The sequence below is a fragment of the Excalfactoria chinensis genome, chromosome 4 (assembly GCF_039878825.1).
Source record: "Excalfactoria chinensis isolate bCotChi1 chromosome 4, bCotChi1.hap2, whole genome shotgun sequence".
In the NCBI taxonomy this organism is placed as follows: Eukaryota; Metazoa; Chordata; class Aves; order Galliformes; family Phasianidae; genus Excalfactoria; species Excalfactoria chinensis.
This window is the reverse complement of record NC_092828.1, coordinates 82,454,494-82,467,572: the sequence shown is the minus strand read 5'-3', so window position 1 is coordinate 82,467,572 and position 13,079 is coordinate 82,454,494. Positions and strand designations below refer to the sequence as shown.

At 49.3% G+C, this 13,079-nt stretch overlaps 2 protein-coding genes across 2 annotated transcripts; one reads left to right on the top strand and one right to left on the bottom strand.

The window, feature by feature from the left end:
• The first annotated feature begins 165 nt into the window (after nt 1-165).
• Nucleotides 166-8,127, top strand: GCNA (germ cell nuclear acidic peptidase). Its single transcript, XM_072335786.1, has 10 exons — nt 166-260; nt 626-672; nt 1,381-1,432; nt 1,865-1,941; nt 2,602-3,042; nt 3,186-3,342; nt 3,508-3,652; nt 5,395-5,533; nt 6,163-6,367; nt 7,026-8,127. The coding sequence occupies exons 1-10, from the start codon at nt 199-201 to the stop codon at nt 7,276-7,278; spliced, it is 1,578 nt and encodes a 525-aa protein (XP_072191887.1). The 5' UTR covers nt 166-198; the 3' UTR covers nt 7,279-8,127.
• A 761-nt stretch (nt 8,128-8,888) lies between these two features.
• BRCC3 (BRCA1/BRCA2-containing complex subunit 3) lies at nt 8,889-12,884 on the bottom strand. The gene is made up of 8 exons (XM_072335268.1): nt 12,708-12,884; nt 12,455-12,574; nt 12,128-12,215; nt 11,701-11,789; nt 11,308-11,363; nt 10,614-10,745; nt 10,080-10,123; nt 8,889-9,627 (listed from the first exon to the last, which is right to left on the bottom strand). Exons 1-8 carry the CDS (start codon nt 12,810-12,812, stop codon nt 9,476-9,478), a joined length of 786 nt encoding a protein of 261 aa, XP_072191369.1. The 5' UTR covers nt 12,813-12,884; the 3' UTR covers nt 8,889-9,475.
• Between the last annotated feature and the right edge of the window lie 195 nt (nt 12,885-13,079).

The window sequence follows — 13,079 nt, the reverse complement described above, 5'->3', positions numbered from 1 at the left end:
TGTCACTGCTGGCGCCTTGTTTGTGCCACTGCTGCAGCCCGCCTTAAGTCGGCTCGGGCGGTGCTGGCGGTACACGTTGCACCGCCGCCACTCACCGGAGGGGCTCCGGCCTTCCCGAGTACGGCACTGCGCACGCGCTCTGTGGCGGTGTCCCGGAAGCGGAAGTGGGCAGCGGAGGCGCGGGCGCTTCGAATTGTGATGGCGGCTTTCAGAACCCCGCTGGGGCCGGGCCGGCGGGGAGCGGCGGGGAGCAGCGCCAGGTAAGGCGGGTCCTGTGTGTGTGTGGCGGTGTTAGAGCTGCTTTCTGTCCGAAAAGGGCACAAATCGCTCGGCAGAGCAGTGCTATCAGATGGCAGATCAGTGCTGCCAGACTGCACAGCACACCTCCGTGTCAAACCCCCCTGTGGGACGAGAGCCCGGCTGGTCCCTTGTGACAGCCACCACCATCCTGGACTCAGCCCACACCCCCCCTCCCAGCCATTGATCACTATGTGAACACTGAACGCCCATCCAGTGTTGTTTAGATGTACCTTTGCTGTGTTTTCAGGCAGTATTTGGGGTTTCAGGCCGTTAGTGCTGCAGGTCTGTGTGTTCCTGACGTTCCTCTGCTTCTGGTGTTTTTCAGCCACGCTCTGTGCTTCTCGTCCAGCAGCGATGATGAGTTTGAGTTGTGTAAGTAACAGCACGTGTTGATTTGATGCTGAACCAGTGCAAATAGAAAGGATCCGTCCCTACCTGCGTGCAGCCAGGAAGGCTTTAAGGAGGATTTTCTTTAAGAGGTCATTGCTGCTTTGCTGCAGTGCTGTGCAGTGCTGGTGGGAGCTCTTGAATCTCCCGCCTCAGTTCTGGATGCTTTTTGCCTTGCGTTGTATGCGAGGCTCTTTCTGTTCTTCTCAGCTCAGTTTGTTGTTAACGGCGCCTGGCACGACATGGAGCTTCTTGTTGCCCCTGTCCTGCCCGTTCCTGCCTCTTTCCCATTCTGCAGTGCGTAACCATTTGCTCTGAACAAGATCTGTTCCAAACACGTTCCTAAACTGCTCAGATTCCATCAGGTCACAGAGTTTGAGTGACTCTTAACCTCTCAGAGGGATGGTTTTGGCTAGGGATGTATTTTGACCCATATATACAGGGTTCTGCAATAGCGCCTTCCTGGCTTCATAGTGTGAGAGCAATGAAGGAAATTCTGTTATCTTCAAGGATTGGAGAGTTGACTTTCAAATTTGGGTGTTGGTTGCTTTTTGGTTTCTTTTTGAAGCCTCCGGGCTGAATTTTTACCAGCTGCAAGCTTTCCCTTGTAAAACAAACCAACAAACCAAATAGATGACAAAAGGATTGTTGGAACGTTGTTCTTCATTCATTGTTTGCTGTTTGTCGTTTCAGTTTTAGCCAAAATGAAAACTCCCAAATCAGTCTCCAAAAAGGAGGATTCCAGGTGGGTGCTGCAACAAACGGCTTTTGGTTTTCCTGTATTGGTTTTTCTGCATGGCGTGTGCTGCTCTGAATGTAGAAGATTAATCACGGAGTCACGCAGTCCTTGGAGTCAGAAGGGACCTCTGAGGGTCGTACATTAAATTTTCAGTGGTTCATGGGCTTATTAGTAGATTTATATCTACGGGAGTGAGAGCAGACAGAGGGACTGCGGTGTGTTCCACCTGTGTGTGTTCAGGTCATGTAAAATGGGGTGTTTGGAACAGTCCGCGTTCTGCTGTTGTTACTGCTGGAATTAGTTGGTAACCGTTGTGAGCAGCTGGTGCTGTTTTGGTGTTAGGTGGCCTTTTTAGTGGCTGCTTTTCTAACAAGGCAAAGTTGCTCCTTTGATTTGCTGCTTACACCTACCGTCGTTTCATTGTTGCTTGTTTTACAGTTTGAAGGACTTCATCGATGACTCGATGGATGATTTCTTCTTGGACTTTAAAATGAAAAAGAGCACGACAAAGAAGGGCAAGTAATTGTGCAACACTAACAGAGAGTAGGGATCCCCTTGGGTCAAAAGGTAGCTTTAATTGCTGAGATCGCAACTGCTGCAGGCTGTGAGAAGCAACGGAGTGATTCCTGGAGGAGCAGTGAGGGCAAGGGAGAAGGCAGAGGAAACAAAACGGTCTGGAGTCATAAATAGTCATCTGGGTTAGATCTGATGTGAGCTGTTGATAAGTCAAAGCTGAGGTGTCAGAAGCCTCATTGACAAGCACATGCTCTGTGCTGTGGGCTGCGTTCTGATCAGCTTAAGGCTGAGCATTGTTGAAATTACCTTTTCCTTGTTCTTAATTTCATAAGGCTTTCATATTAAACATCCAGCTATATTCTTACATGCGTGTAGTTGTCATCACCAGGAATAAAGCTGATGTTAATGCTGGCTATTTGCATCTGGCAGGATTGTCAGCCCTGATGGCAGATGCATTAAAAGAATAAGAAATTACAGTTGTCTCCATGGATGCACATTATCTTTCAGTGATGTTCAGTATGACTGTAAATGAGCAGCCTGTAATAAGAAGCTGCAAACTCTGTCCTCTGTGTTTTCCTGTCTTCCAAGAGCTCCTTTAGTTCTGTGACAGTCAGATATCTGATGTGACAGAACCTTGAGCTGTTTCTTTTGAATTACAGCACCGAAAGATCTTCAGACCCCAAAGAAGCCGATGACTTCAGAGAAGGAAAATGCTGGCTCCAAAGAGTTGCAGTATCCAGAGGTTCTGAGTGACACTGATGATTCTGTGTTTGTGGACAGCCCCTGGCAGGAATATCGACATGGAGGAGCGAAGGACCTGAAAGAGAGTTGGAAGTGCCTAAAAGTGCCACCTCCACAAAATGAGAAAGAATTGGCAGCCAGAGGGAGTTCAGGCTTCCCTGCTGGAAGGGCAGAAAGAAGCTGTGAGGGGAATACAGGAATTAAAACACCAGCCATGCCACTCCAACCGAGTGCGGAGTTAAAATCAGATAGCTCAGATAGTGAGTTTGAATCGTTAATAGAACGGATAAGGAAACGGAATACACCCCGGAAACCCATCTTAAGCACAAGTACAGCTGTCTACCAGCCGAGCATGAGAGGTAAGAAACAATTCCTGGCTGACTTGCAAGCTGTCTTTTGGAAGCAATGACTTCTTTCATCAGTGTTTGTCACCTGATGGTTGATGGCTGCACTCCTGGTTCTGTGGCAGTGTGAAATCTTGTGCCTTTTCCCTCTGAACTAGAAAACATCAAGCCACTCTGTGAAGGTGCCCAGCCCTTGAATGGAAAGGGAGGCAAGACACCAACATCAAAATCTGTTTCGCTTCAAGAAACGCCTTCCAAGATAACGGCTTCTGTAAGAATTCCTAGGAGCGAACCTGTCAGTTGCTCACAGTCAAAGTAAGTAGTTCTCCATCTTTACTGTGGCACTTTACTTACACACTTCTGCTACCTGATCAGTGTTTGTTAATTGGTAACTGGAAGCAGAGGCCGTTAGGCTCAGGTATGCCCAGGAATAATGCAGTATCTCTGGCCTCCTGTGAACGATGGTATCTTTTCTTGTAGGCTTAACGCGTGCTCGGTGCCTGGCTGCTTCTTACAAGATCTCTCAAATCCAGATTCCCAGTATGTGAAGTATTTCAAGAAGAGTAAGGAGGAGCTGACGCAGAAGCTTTACCACCTCTATAACAGCACCGTCTTCGAGCAGAAGGTTGGCTTTAAGATTAAACAGAAACACCACAGAGCATCTTCCATTTTTATAGTTATAAAAACCTCGTTGATGTTGCTCCTCACTTCTTGATGAGAATGCTCTGTGTCTCCTTCAGTTAATAGAAGTTGTGTGTTGCAGTAATGGCTTCTGTTCCTGTTAGTTCAAGCAATTTCTCTGAAAGGGATTTATCAGCACTGTGATGCAGCGGTTTCCAGCTTGGCTTGCTTTCCCAGCTGTAACAGTGCACCATCCTTAAGTGAGCAGATTGGGTGGTGTCCAGCAGGATCCTTCTTTGATGAGATAAGCTGCAACATGAGGCTGCCTTGGATCAGTTTCATCTTTGAAGAGGTGACCGATGTTTACGTGTTTTTCTGAGCAGTACCAGCCCTCAGCAGAGGCAGCTGTGTCCTTGTGTCTCGGTGCTGCTGAAAGAAGCTCAGGGTCACCTCCATCACTGCTCAGTCAGCCCATAGTGACAGAGCACATGCTGGCAGACTGCAGCATTGCTGCATGCTAATAGCTGGTGGTAGCACAAGCAGGTCTGCTAGCTGTCATCTCTCTTGTTACGTTCCCAGCTTCCCACCATGTACTTGCATGTTGCTTAGCTGAGCTGCTTCAGTCTGCTCAAAAAAGTAGAGTGTGAGCTGGAACTGGGAGACAAGTCTACAGCAGGCAGCACTTCGCATGGCTCAAGCTGTTTCAGAGCGGGGCCTCTCTTAACCCTTCCCTAACGTGGGTGTAACAGTTCACAGCCAGGAAAGGGAGAAATGCTGTTCCTTGCTTGCAGCTGACCACGGGCGTGTGGTGGGGAGCAGCCACCAGAGAGCTGAAGGATTAAAAGCTCTTCCTTTTGGTGTCAGGCTGTTGCCTCGTGGTTAGTCATGCTACGTGCATTTCTATGGCATATTCCTGTCTGCTGTCCCAGAACAGACTGAAAAGCTGCTTCTCAGTTCACATAAAGCTGAGCTGAGCTGGCTCACCATTGCTGAAAGATCTCCAGTGCTTCAGCCCTGTCCCTGTGTTGATGGAGATCACTTCCTTGAACTCATGTAACTAATTCAGATGTGGGAAAACTGTCAGCAGAAGAAAAAGAGGTAACCAAGATAGGTATGATGGAGGCTTATCAAACCAGGAGCGGCACAGAGGATAAGCAGAAGGTGATTATTCATCTTGCAGTGCGAAGGTGCACCGAGCAAAAATAGCATCTTACAAGTTCAGAACAATCAAAGGCAGATGGTACTTGAGATGCAAATGAAGCTGCAGGACATCTGATTGTACTGTTATGGGTGCTGAAAATTCATATGTGCTAAAAAAAGGCAATGCAAAAGGAAAAACTGGGAGGCTGTTTAATGCAAAAAGAGCCACCTCAGGCTCCGTGAGGGATTTGCACTGCAAATGGTGGTAGCTGGGCAGGGTGCTGGGAGGGGAAGTCCTGTGGCATCCCTCACCTGTCCTTGTGTTTCCTTTAAAGCAGCATGTTGGCCACTCTTAGAGGCTGAATGGAGGATCTAAGGGACTTCTGCCTCATCCTGCTCTGTGAAAGTCCCCTGCTGGTTATAGACATGTAGATGATGATAGAGGAAGAGAGCCATGGAGAGTGGATGTCAGCCATGGCGTTGCCAAGGGTACAAATAGGGACATACTGTGCCGAGGATGCAGTACATATGAGGGGAAGCCAGAAGGCCTAAGAAGGTTAAAAGAGGTAGGAGAGGGTGAATGACACGTCCTGTTTTGTCTTTCAGTTGCCAGAGAAAATGGTAATAAACTGGAACAAAAAAATGAGGAAAACAGCAGGTTATTGTGTAACTGGGCAGACAAAAGGCCCCGACGCGCAGCGATACGCTCGGATAGAGCTCTCTGAGAAGGTCTGTGATTCTGCAGGTAGGTAGAAGAAAACCTGCACTGATCCATCTTTAGCAAAGCATATTGAAGACATTAGAACGTGAATTGGAGGAGGCTGACCCCTGCTATGAGATGCCGTGTTGCCTTAAACATATCCACTGATGGTATTAGCTTGTCCTCACAGCCCTTCTAAAAGCCTGGGCCAACTTGAGAAACGTGAGAACAGAGATCAGTTTGTGCCAGCCTCAGTACTTTGTTATTTTGTATTGCCTTAAAGACATCCAATACGTGTACCATCATGTCACTCTAAGAAACTGATGCCATCCATCAATGCTAGGCACCTTTCCTACGCTGTCATCTAAGACTACGAGCTTTGCAAGCTGCAGTTCAGCTCAATGCATTTTACCTGTTATTTTTAGAGAGGGTTCTGTTGTGGGTTTATTCTTGTTCTGGCAGTACCAGACAACCGCAGTCAGCAAGCAGAACATGGAGAACTGCTGTTCGGGGCTCTGTGTCTGCGGTTCCATACTGGAATCTACTTCTTCACCTGTGAAGGAAGAGGCCCTGGATAAGAAAGGCAGTGTCAGAGAAGTGTGAAGCAGGGAGGTAGGATGGATGTTCATCGTTCCCCACACCTGACTGACATCCACGTCTTTTATTCATCTTAGATCGCCTTCGAGACACGTTAATTCATGAGATCTGCCATGCAGCCACCTGGCTGATCAATGGCGTCCGTGATGGGCACGGCCGATTCTGGAGGTTCTATGCCAATAAATCAGCTGTGGTTCACCCAGAACTGCCTGTGGTAACACGGTGTCACACTTACGAGATTAAGTACAAATTCACGTATGCGTGTGTTGTGTGCAAAGCCACGTGAGTAATGTTTTGTTCTTGCACGTGACTGTGCATTCACTTCTGTCTCTAATTTGTCTGTTTTCTGTGCCTACAAGCTTGTTCTGTGTTAACATTGGGTGACCTTGTGAATTTATTTGACCAGTTGTCCCAGATCTCACGATCAACACCAACTCTATTACAGGCTTTTTGTTAGGGGATGTTATCTCTCATTCTGGGCCATGTACTAAGTCAGGAATAATCATGAGCCTGCACTGACTGCATGTGGCTCATCCCTGTAGAATGCATGCTGCCTGTAGCAGTAGGAAGGAATAAGGCATTCCGTTTTTCACCCAGAGGGTGGTGACGCACTGGAACAGGTTGCCCAAGGAGGCTGTGGATGCCCCATCCCTGCAGGCATTCAAGGCCAGGCTGGATGTGGCTCTGGGCAGCCTGGGCTGCTGGTTGGTGACCCTGCACATAGCAGGGGGTTGGAACTGGGTGAGCATTGTGGGCCTTTTCAACGCAGGCCGTTCTGTGGTTCCAAACTCTTCTGAAATCAAACCACTCTGCTTTTAATTAAGTCTGATTCGATGAAAACATGGAGACCGACCTCCTGGTGTCAGACTTTAGGAAACTGCCTGTAGCTTTGATCGTGCTTCCTGCACGTGAAACCCAAGCGCTCATTTCTTCATTTCAGGATCGGCCGCCATTCCAAGTCCTTGGACACGGAGCGCTTTGTGTGCGCGTTCTGCGGGGGGCGGCTGGTGCTGCGTCAGCCCACTCCGAAGGATGGCACCCCTGCCAGGACCAACCTCACACCCTTTGCAAAGTATGTCAAAGAAAACTACGGTCTGACTAAAAGAGGGCAGCAGGGTTTGAGTCACGCCGAAGTGATGCGGAAACTCAGTGCTGATTTTGCATTGAAAACGAGGCTTGAAGATTCCTTCTAATGGTGTGATGTGTTTACTGCTTTCATGCTACTCAGTTTGCCTGCGTGGCAGTAAATAGATGAGCCTATTGTGGAACCTGTGAGCGTGTGATGTAGAGGCTTCCAGACCATTTGAGTACTTTAGATTTAAATACTTCCAATAAAGACCCTGAGGACATTTCTTAACTGGGCAAAAGCGAGCAAAGATTAATGATGATGGTGTCTGTGGCAAATAATGTGCAGATCGATCAGCCAGGCTCACTCTCTTAGCAGGTGGACCCTTCCTAGGACACAGCTGTTGGTGTTTGTAGTGTTCCCTGACTCCTGTGAGCAATGTGTTCATTGTTTCACCTGTGCAGCTGACCTGCTCGCTTGTGCAGATGCAGCACAGTCCTGTGTGTGTGTGTGTGTGTGTGTGTGTGCACTGATCTGCCTGGGCCTGCCAGAAGCAAAGCCAGATACGTGAGCAGCCATCTGAATCCATCTGGGTGACTTCTGGGCAGGATAAGAGGCAGACCTGAAGAAAACTTCAACATCATTCAGTTGTCCTCCCAAGGAGAGTTTATGCGAGTGATCTTTGGGCTGTTCTTGTTACAGGCAATAGGGTAAGCAGTGCCTTGGCTCCATTAGCAGGAGGTTTTGCTAAGTTGTCTGGTTCCAAGTGAGATCAGAACCCTCTGATTGAATTTGGACTTTGTCCCTGTCACTACTTTGTTTTTTTAACCATACAATGTGAAGATCCGGTCTGAATGATGCAACCTTTTCATGCAGAGTGTGATTGAATTAGTTACGGTGTTTGTGCATTGCTGTGAACAAATCACTCAGGTGGCTGTTACTTTGGAATAATCAATAAATGGCTTTTCATACCATGTGTCACAGTGAAGCAGGCTCTTCTGTTGCAGTTTAACCCAGGCTCTGTCGCTTTGGTATGTGAAAGATTCCGGTATTTTCTAGGTCACTCTGCTTGCTGCAGCTGACCTGGGCTCTGGCTGCCTCCTGTGCTGCTCTGTGACCACCCTCATCTTGTGTGCCTGGAGGGCTGCAGTAGGACAGAAAGCAACTTCATTCATACTTGTTTGTAGCAGTACCTCACAGAGGTACTTACGTTACCTTACCTTACAGCGTGTGTATGGGATTCATGGCCTGACACTTCCTTCCTTGAAGGCCAGGACGGTTCTTCCCAAAAGCCCTGTGTACACAGGAGCCATCACCCATTGCTGTGCAGCAGTGGTGCTACTTAGGGGCTGTGGCTGGAAGGGGGAAGCCACGCAATGGGACACATGCTCTTACCCAGAACTTTAAGGTACTGTGGATGGGAATCTTGCATTGAAATGTGATGTACAAGATGGGGATGCTCTGAAATCTAGCACCATTCAGAAACTTCAGCCTGTGACAGCCTTGTCCATCTATCAGTATCTGCCCAGCACCTTAATCAGCTCCTCTTTTGGAAGGAACTACAGTCTGTACCACTGAGCCAGCAAAAAGAATCCGTTTTGTAAGAAGCTTCAGTGCTGAGTATGCAACAGCACTGCATGAAATAGGGGGAAAAAACAGATGGTGGCCGAGGAGTGCCCCTGGGTTTGGTGTAGCAGCCATTTCAGTTTTACTCCAAACAGCTTTTGCTTTGAATTTTTTATTTGGGTTGAGGTACACTGAGCACAGACCCTACGTCAAAGCTCTTCCAGGTCTGTTTCCAGGCTTCCCTGTTACCTAACCAGTAACCCAGAACCATTACTAGGTGTACAATCGTGGTCAACTGAAGCTACTAAGAGAGGGCATAAGTTGGCACATCAGACACAACAGCAGAGACAGACGGTAACTCCTTTCCTCTCTAATGCTCCTGTTCTAGGCTTCGGGCATACAAGTAGAGCAGAGACTTCTGTCAAATTGTAGGGGAGGAGAAACAATGTGTTCCCTATGTCTGTGCCCTCCACAACTGAAGTTTCCTCTACCAAGAGATGCTGCCTAACCCGAGCACGGAGCTCTACTTGTGCTGCACAATGCAGCACCCAGAGAGGAATTGCTGCTCTCCGTCAAGCTGGGGTACACAGAACCTTTATCCCACAGAAGTGCTCTTTGCTGCAGGGGGCAAAACAAGAGGCACAGCCTCGTATCTTCATTGGAAGGCAATGTGGGGCCACCCTGCGGCCACAGGTGGGTCCCGTGGAGTTGATTATTCATGTCTTTATATTTTTCCTGAAGGGTCTGTATTTTCTCCTTCAGTCTAAAGCAGCCAGTTCCTCCAGGAGCTGCTCCTTCTCCTGCTGCAGCTCCTGCACTCGTTGCTTGTTCTGCTCCAGCCTGTCTTCCAGCCATTGAAGGAGGGGCCCGCTGATGGCAGACATCTGGCTGCAGAGGTTCTTCGTGAACACTGGAAAGAACAAGAGCACACTGTGCCAGTGCAAGCACAGAGTCTATGCTACAAGCACCGCAAAGCCAATGATGCTACAGAGAGCCAGAGCTTCCCACCATCCTGGCTAAGACAACTGCTGATCCCCACAGGGAGGGGATCAGAATCAGTAGCTTCTGGCTGGGTTATGTGACAGTTTTTGATATCTTCCTTTAAAATGCTGCATTACTTTTTTTGACACGACTTTATGTAATGGAGAGTCCATCTGGATACACAGTTTGTGACTGAAAACGAACTGCATGGCAATGAACAAGAACTGCTCTTTATGCCAAGGGGAGCTCTGGAGCTCACAAGGACTGTTATACAGCTGTGGTCTACTCTCCCCTGAAAGCAAAGCCAAAACAGCCACTCCAGGCTGTGCTGCTTAGCTCACAGAGCAGCATCCTGCACTCACACAAAGGTGCAATCCTTACCTGAGCCGTTATGAATCTTGGTTACGGAGTCAAGGTGGGTGAGGCTAAGAGAAGAAAACTGTGGGTTAGTGACATTAGGCAGTGTAGAACCAGCCACCTCCAAGCTGCTAACACTGCAGGTGCTTTTAACCTCTTCACTTGGAAGACACCCTGTATATTCACAACACTACCAGACTTTACTACAGGTCATAATAGAGAGAGAGCAGCAAAAACCCCAATGCTGATATTTTTCCTCATTTTTCAGACTTCTCAGTACTGGTGCCCTGGTTAAATACAGATGCAGCTGCATGCAGACACATCACCATCGGCTCACACACATTTTAGCTCCTTTTCTGTGCAGCAAAGGAGCAGTTTGCTGGGCTCATGGGCACGTACATGGTCAAGAACACCTGAACTCTGTAATGTGAATGTTACAAAGATGTACACGTGAGGTACTGATGCTTCTCCTTTTCTGTATCTCTGCTAAGGCTGCGCTCTTGAGGTAGAATGTGTCAGCAAAGACAGACTTAAGGAGGCCTGTAGCCACAGTATTACCTGTGAATCCTCCTGTAGGCATCTTGTTCTTCTTGGCACAGGATCTTGGGCAGCTCTACAGCTGATTCCAGACACACTTTACCAATAGTTTCATGGGGGACAACGTGAATAGGAATTTCAATCCTTTCGTATCTAAAAGGGTATTAGATACAATTAACTGCAAAGCAGCAGAGAGGAAAAAAACAAAAGCAGGGCTTTACCAACCTACAGCAGTCTGTTAAACTCGTGGGATCATCACAGATTACTTTGGAGAACAGGTGCTAGAACTGACAGGCCATGGGAAGCCTCTTATAGCCACACTCTTACCTCAAATTCCAATGACAGAAACGCTAGAGTAACTAAAGCACTAGCACCGACAATACAACACATGGCATGTGCACAACTGGTGCAGACTCAGAGCTCTGAGATCTAGAGTTGAAAGCAGAAGGGTGAGCCCTTACACAAGAGATTACAGCACAAACTCATCTGCAAACTGCAGTGCTCTACATCACGTTCTAAGCTGTTACTAAGTTCTGGACAGTCAGTCAACCTTCTCCAAGCAACCTTCATTAATAGAGATAAAGGGAACCAGATCAGGCATCTCTATACAGTATTTGCTGCTCTTGATGAACCCACAAACCACGTATTTGAGACAAACTAGAAAGAAGGGACTTAGATGAAATAGAAGAATATAATATTCTTCTTTTGTACTCACTCTGAGCTCTTCTGGGCCTGAATGGACTGGAAACAGGTGTAGAGAATCCTGCCTGTCTAAGAGAGACAGCACAAAGTCTGATTTCAAGTACCAAAAACCATCTGGAACTCCAAACTCCTTCAGAAAGAAGAACGTGCTTTCAAAGAGCACTTGAGCAGTTTGCACAGGTGCACACTTTACACTTTAACTGGCATGCTGGAACTGTTTTCAAGCTCTAATAGATCCATTAACTATGAATACAAAAATCCCAGACCAGGGCTGCTTGGGAAATCTGGGTAAGACCCCCCCATCAGCCCATCAACCTGGAACAGCCTCGTGAGGCTGCAACAATCTGCCGAGCAGCCGAAGGGCACCCGAACATTTCAATGCAGGCACGTCTCTTAAGCTGCTTACCTTTGTGTTTTTGTCTTCAATGAAACAGGAGAAGATGAGCCCTACAAAACCCTGGTCCATCATCTGGTACATGGCCTGTGTGCGGACATCTATGGGCAAAGAAATAAGGAGAACTGCGTGGGTCACCTGAAGGTCTGCAAAAAGATCTTCCAGCTTCTGAAAGGTGACCTTGGAATCTGGTAACAATCACAAGCTTGACTTTCAAGTGCACGCTGCAGGACGTGAAGTAAAATCCTTGCTCTCGTTTAGAATGTAATTAAATACATGAGAAGAGTTAACAAACCGTCAGCACACCCAGACAGCCCTCTCCTAACAGAGGGAATTTGGGAAACCAAGCTTTGCTAGCTGGGATGTGCAGCTCCTGGAGTAAACAAAGCAATTTGTTTATTCAGCTGCAAGATTTGTACAGAACCGAGGCTGCTCTTACCTACGTGTGACGGCCAGACGGTGATGTGTGGGTGAGAATGGTACCAGCCCACAACTCTCATCGGGCGGCCCGTCATCTCAGCCAACCTGTGTGTGAGTCAAGGTGCTTCTAAAACCAAAGGGGCGAACGCAAGAAACCCAGGGCACAAAGCACAGGGCACAACTTAATGGTGTCCCAGCTTAACGTGTCCCAGCTTAACGTGTCCCAGCTCAACCGAAGCTCAGCTCCCCGCAGTAACGGGCAGCTTCTCGCTCCATAGAGGCGGGACAGCGGGGCCGCAGAAGCAAACCGGACTCCGCAGTTCCCCCCCGCCCCGCCAAAGGATATCTCTGCTTCGGTGGAGGCGGCCGAGAGCTGCTCGGGAGAGATCTCCACGCGGTCCTTCCTCTTGTCCGAGCGGCGCAGGATGATCACGGAGTGGATGTGCACGATTCTGCTGGTGTCCACCTGGCAGAGAGAAAACGGCGGATCCTCCGCTGTACGAACGGCCGCTCGGCAGGACGGCACCGGGCAGGGCCGTGCCGGGGAGCCGCCCGCTCCAGGCGGCGCTGAGGGTGACGGCGAGAGCCGAGCGCGGTACCTCCCCGATGCAGAGCCCCATCACCTCCTCCTTCTCGGTACTCAGCGCGTGGTTCAGACACACCAGGAACGCGTCGGCCTCCAGGTGCACGGCCTGCACCGCCATCTTGCCGCCTCCCCTCTTCGCCGCCGCCGCCGGAAGTAGCCGGGGTCCGCCCCCGGAGCGCTCTGCGGACGGGCCAATCCCGGAGCGGCTCCCGGCATCCTTCCGGTGGCTGGGGGGGGCGAGCGGTGCGTCGCGGCGGAAGTTCCGTGCGCTCCACGCGAGCGGGGGCCCGGGGTTCCGCGAGGCGATCGCCGCCCGCACCGGGGCGGGGCCGGTGTGGGGGGGGGGGGGGTTGGGGGCGGGGCTCGGCGGCGGCGGCCATTGGGG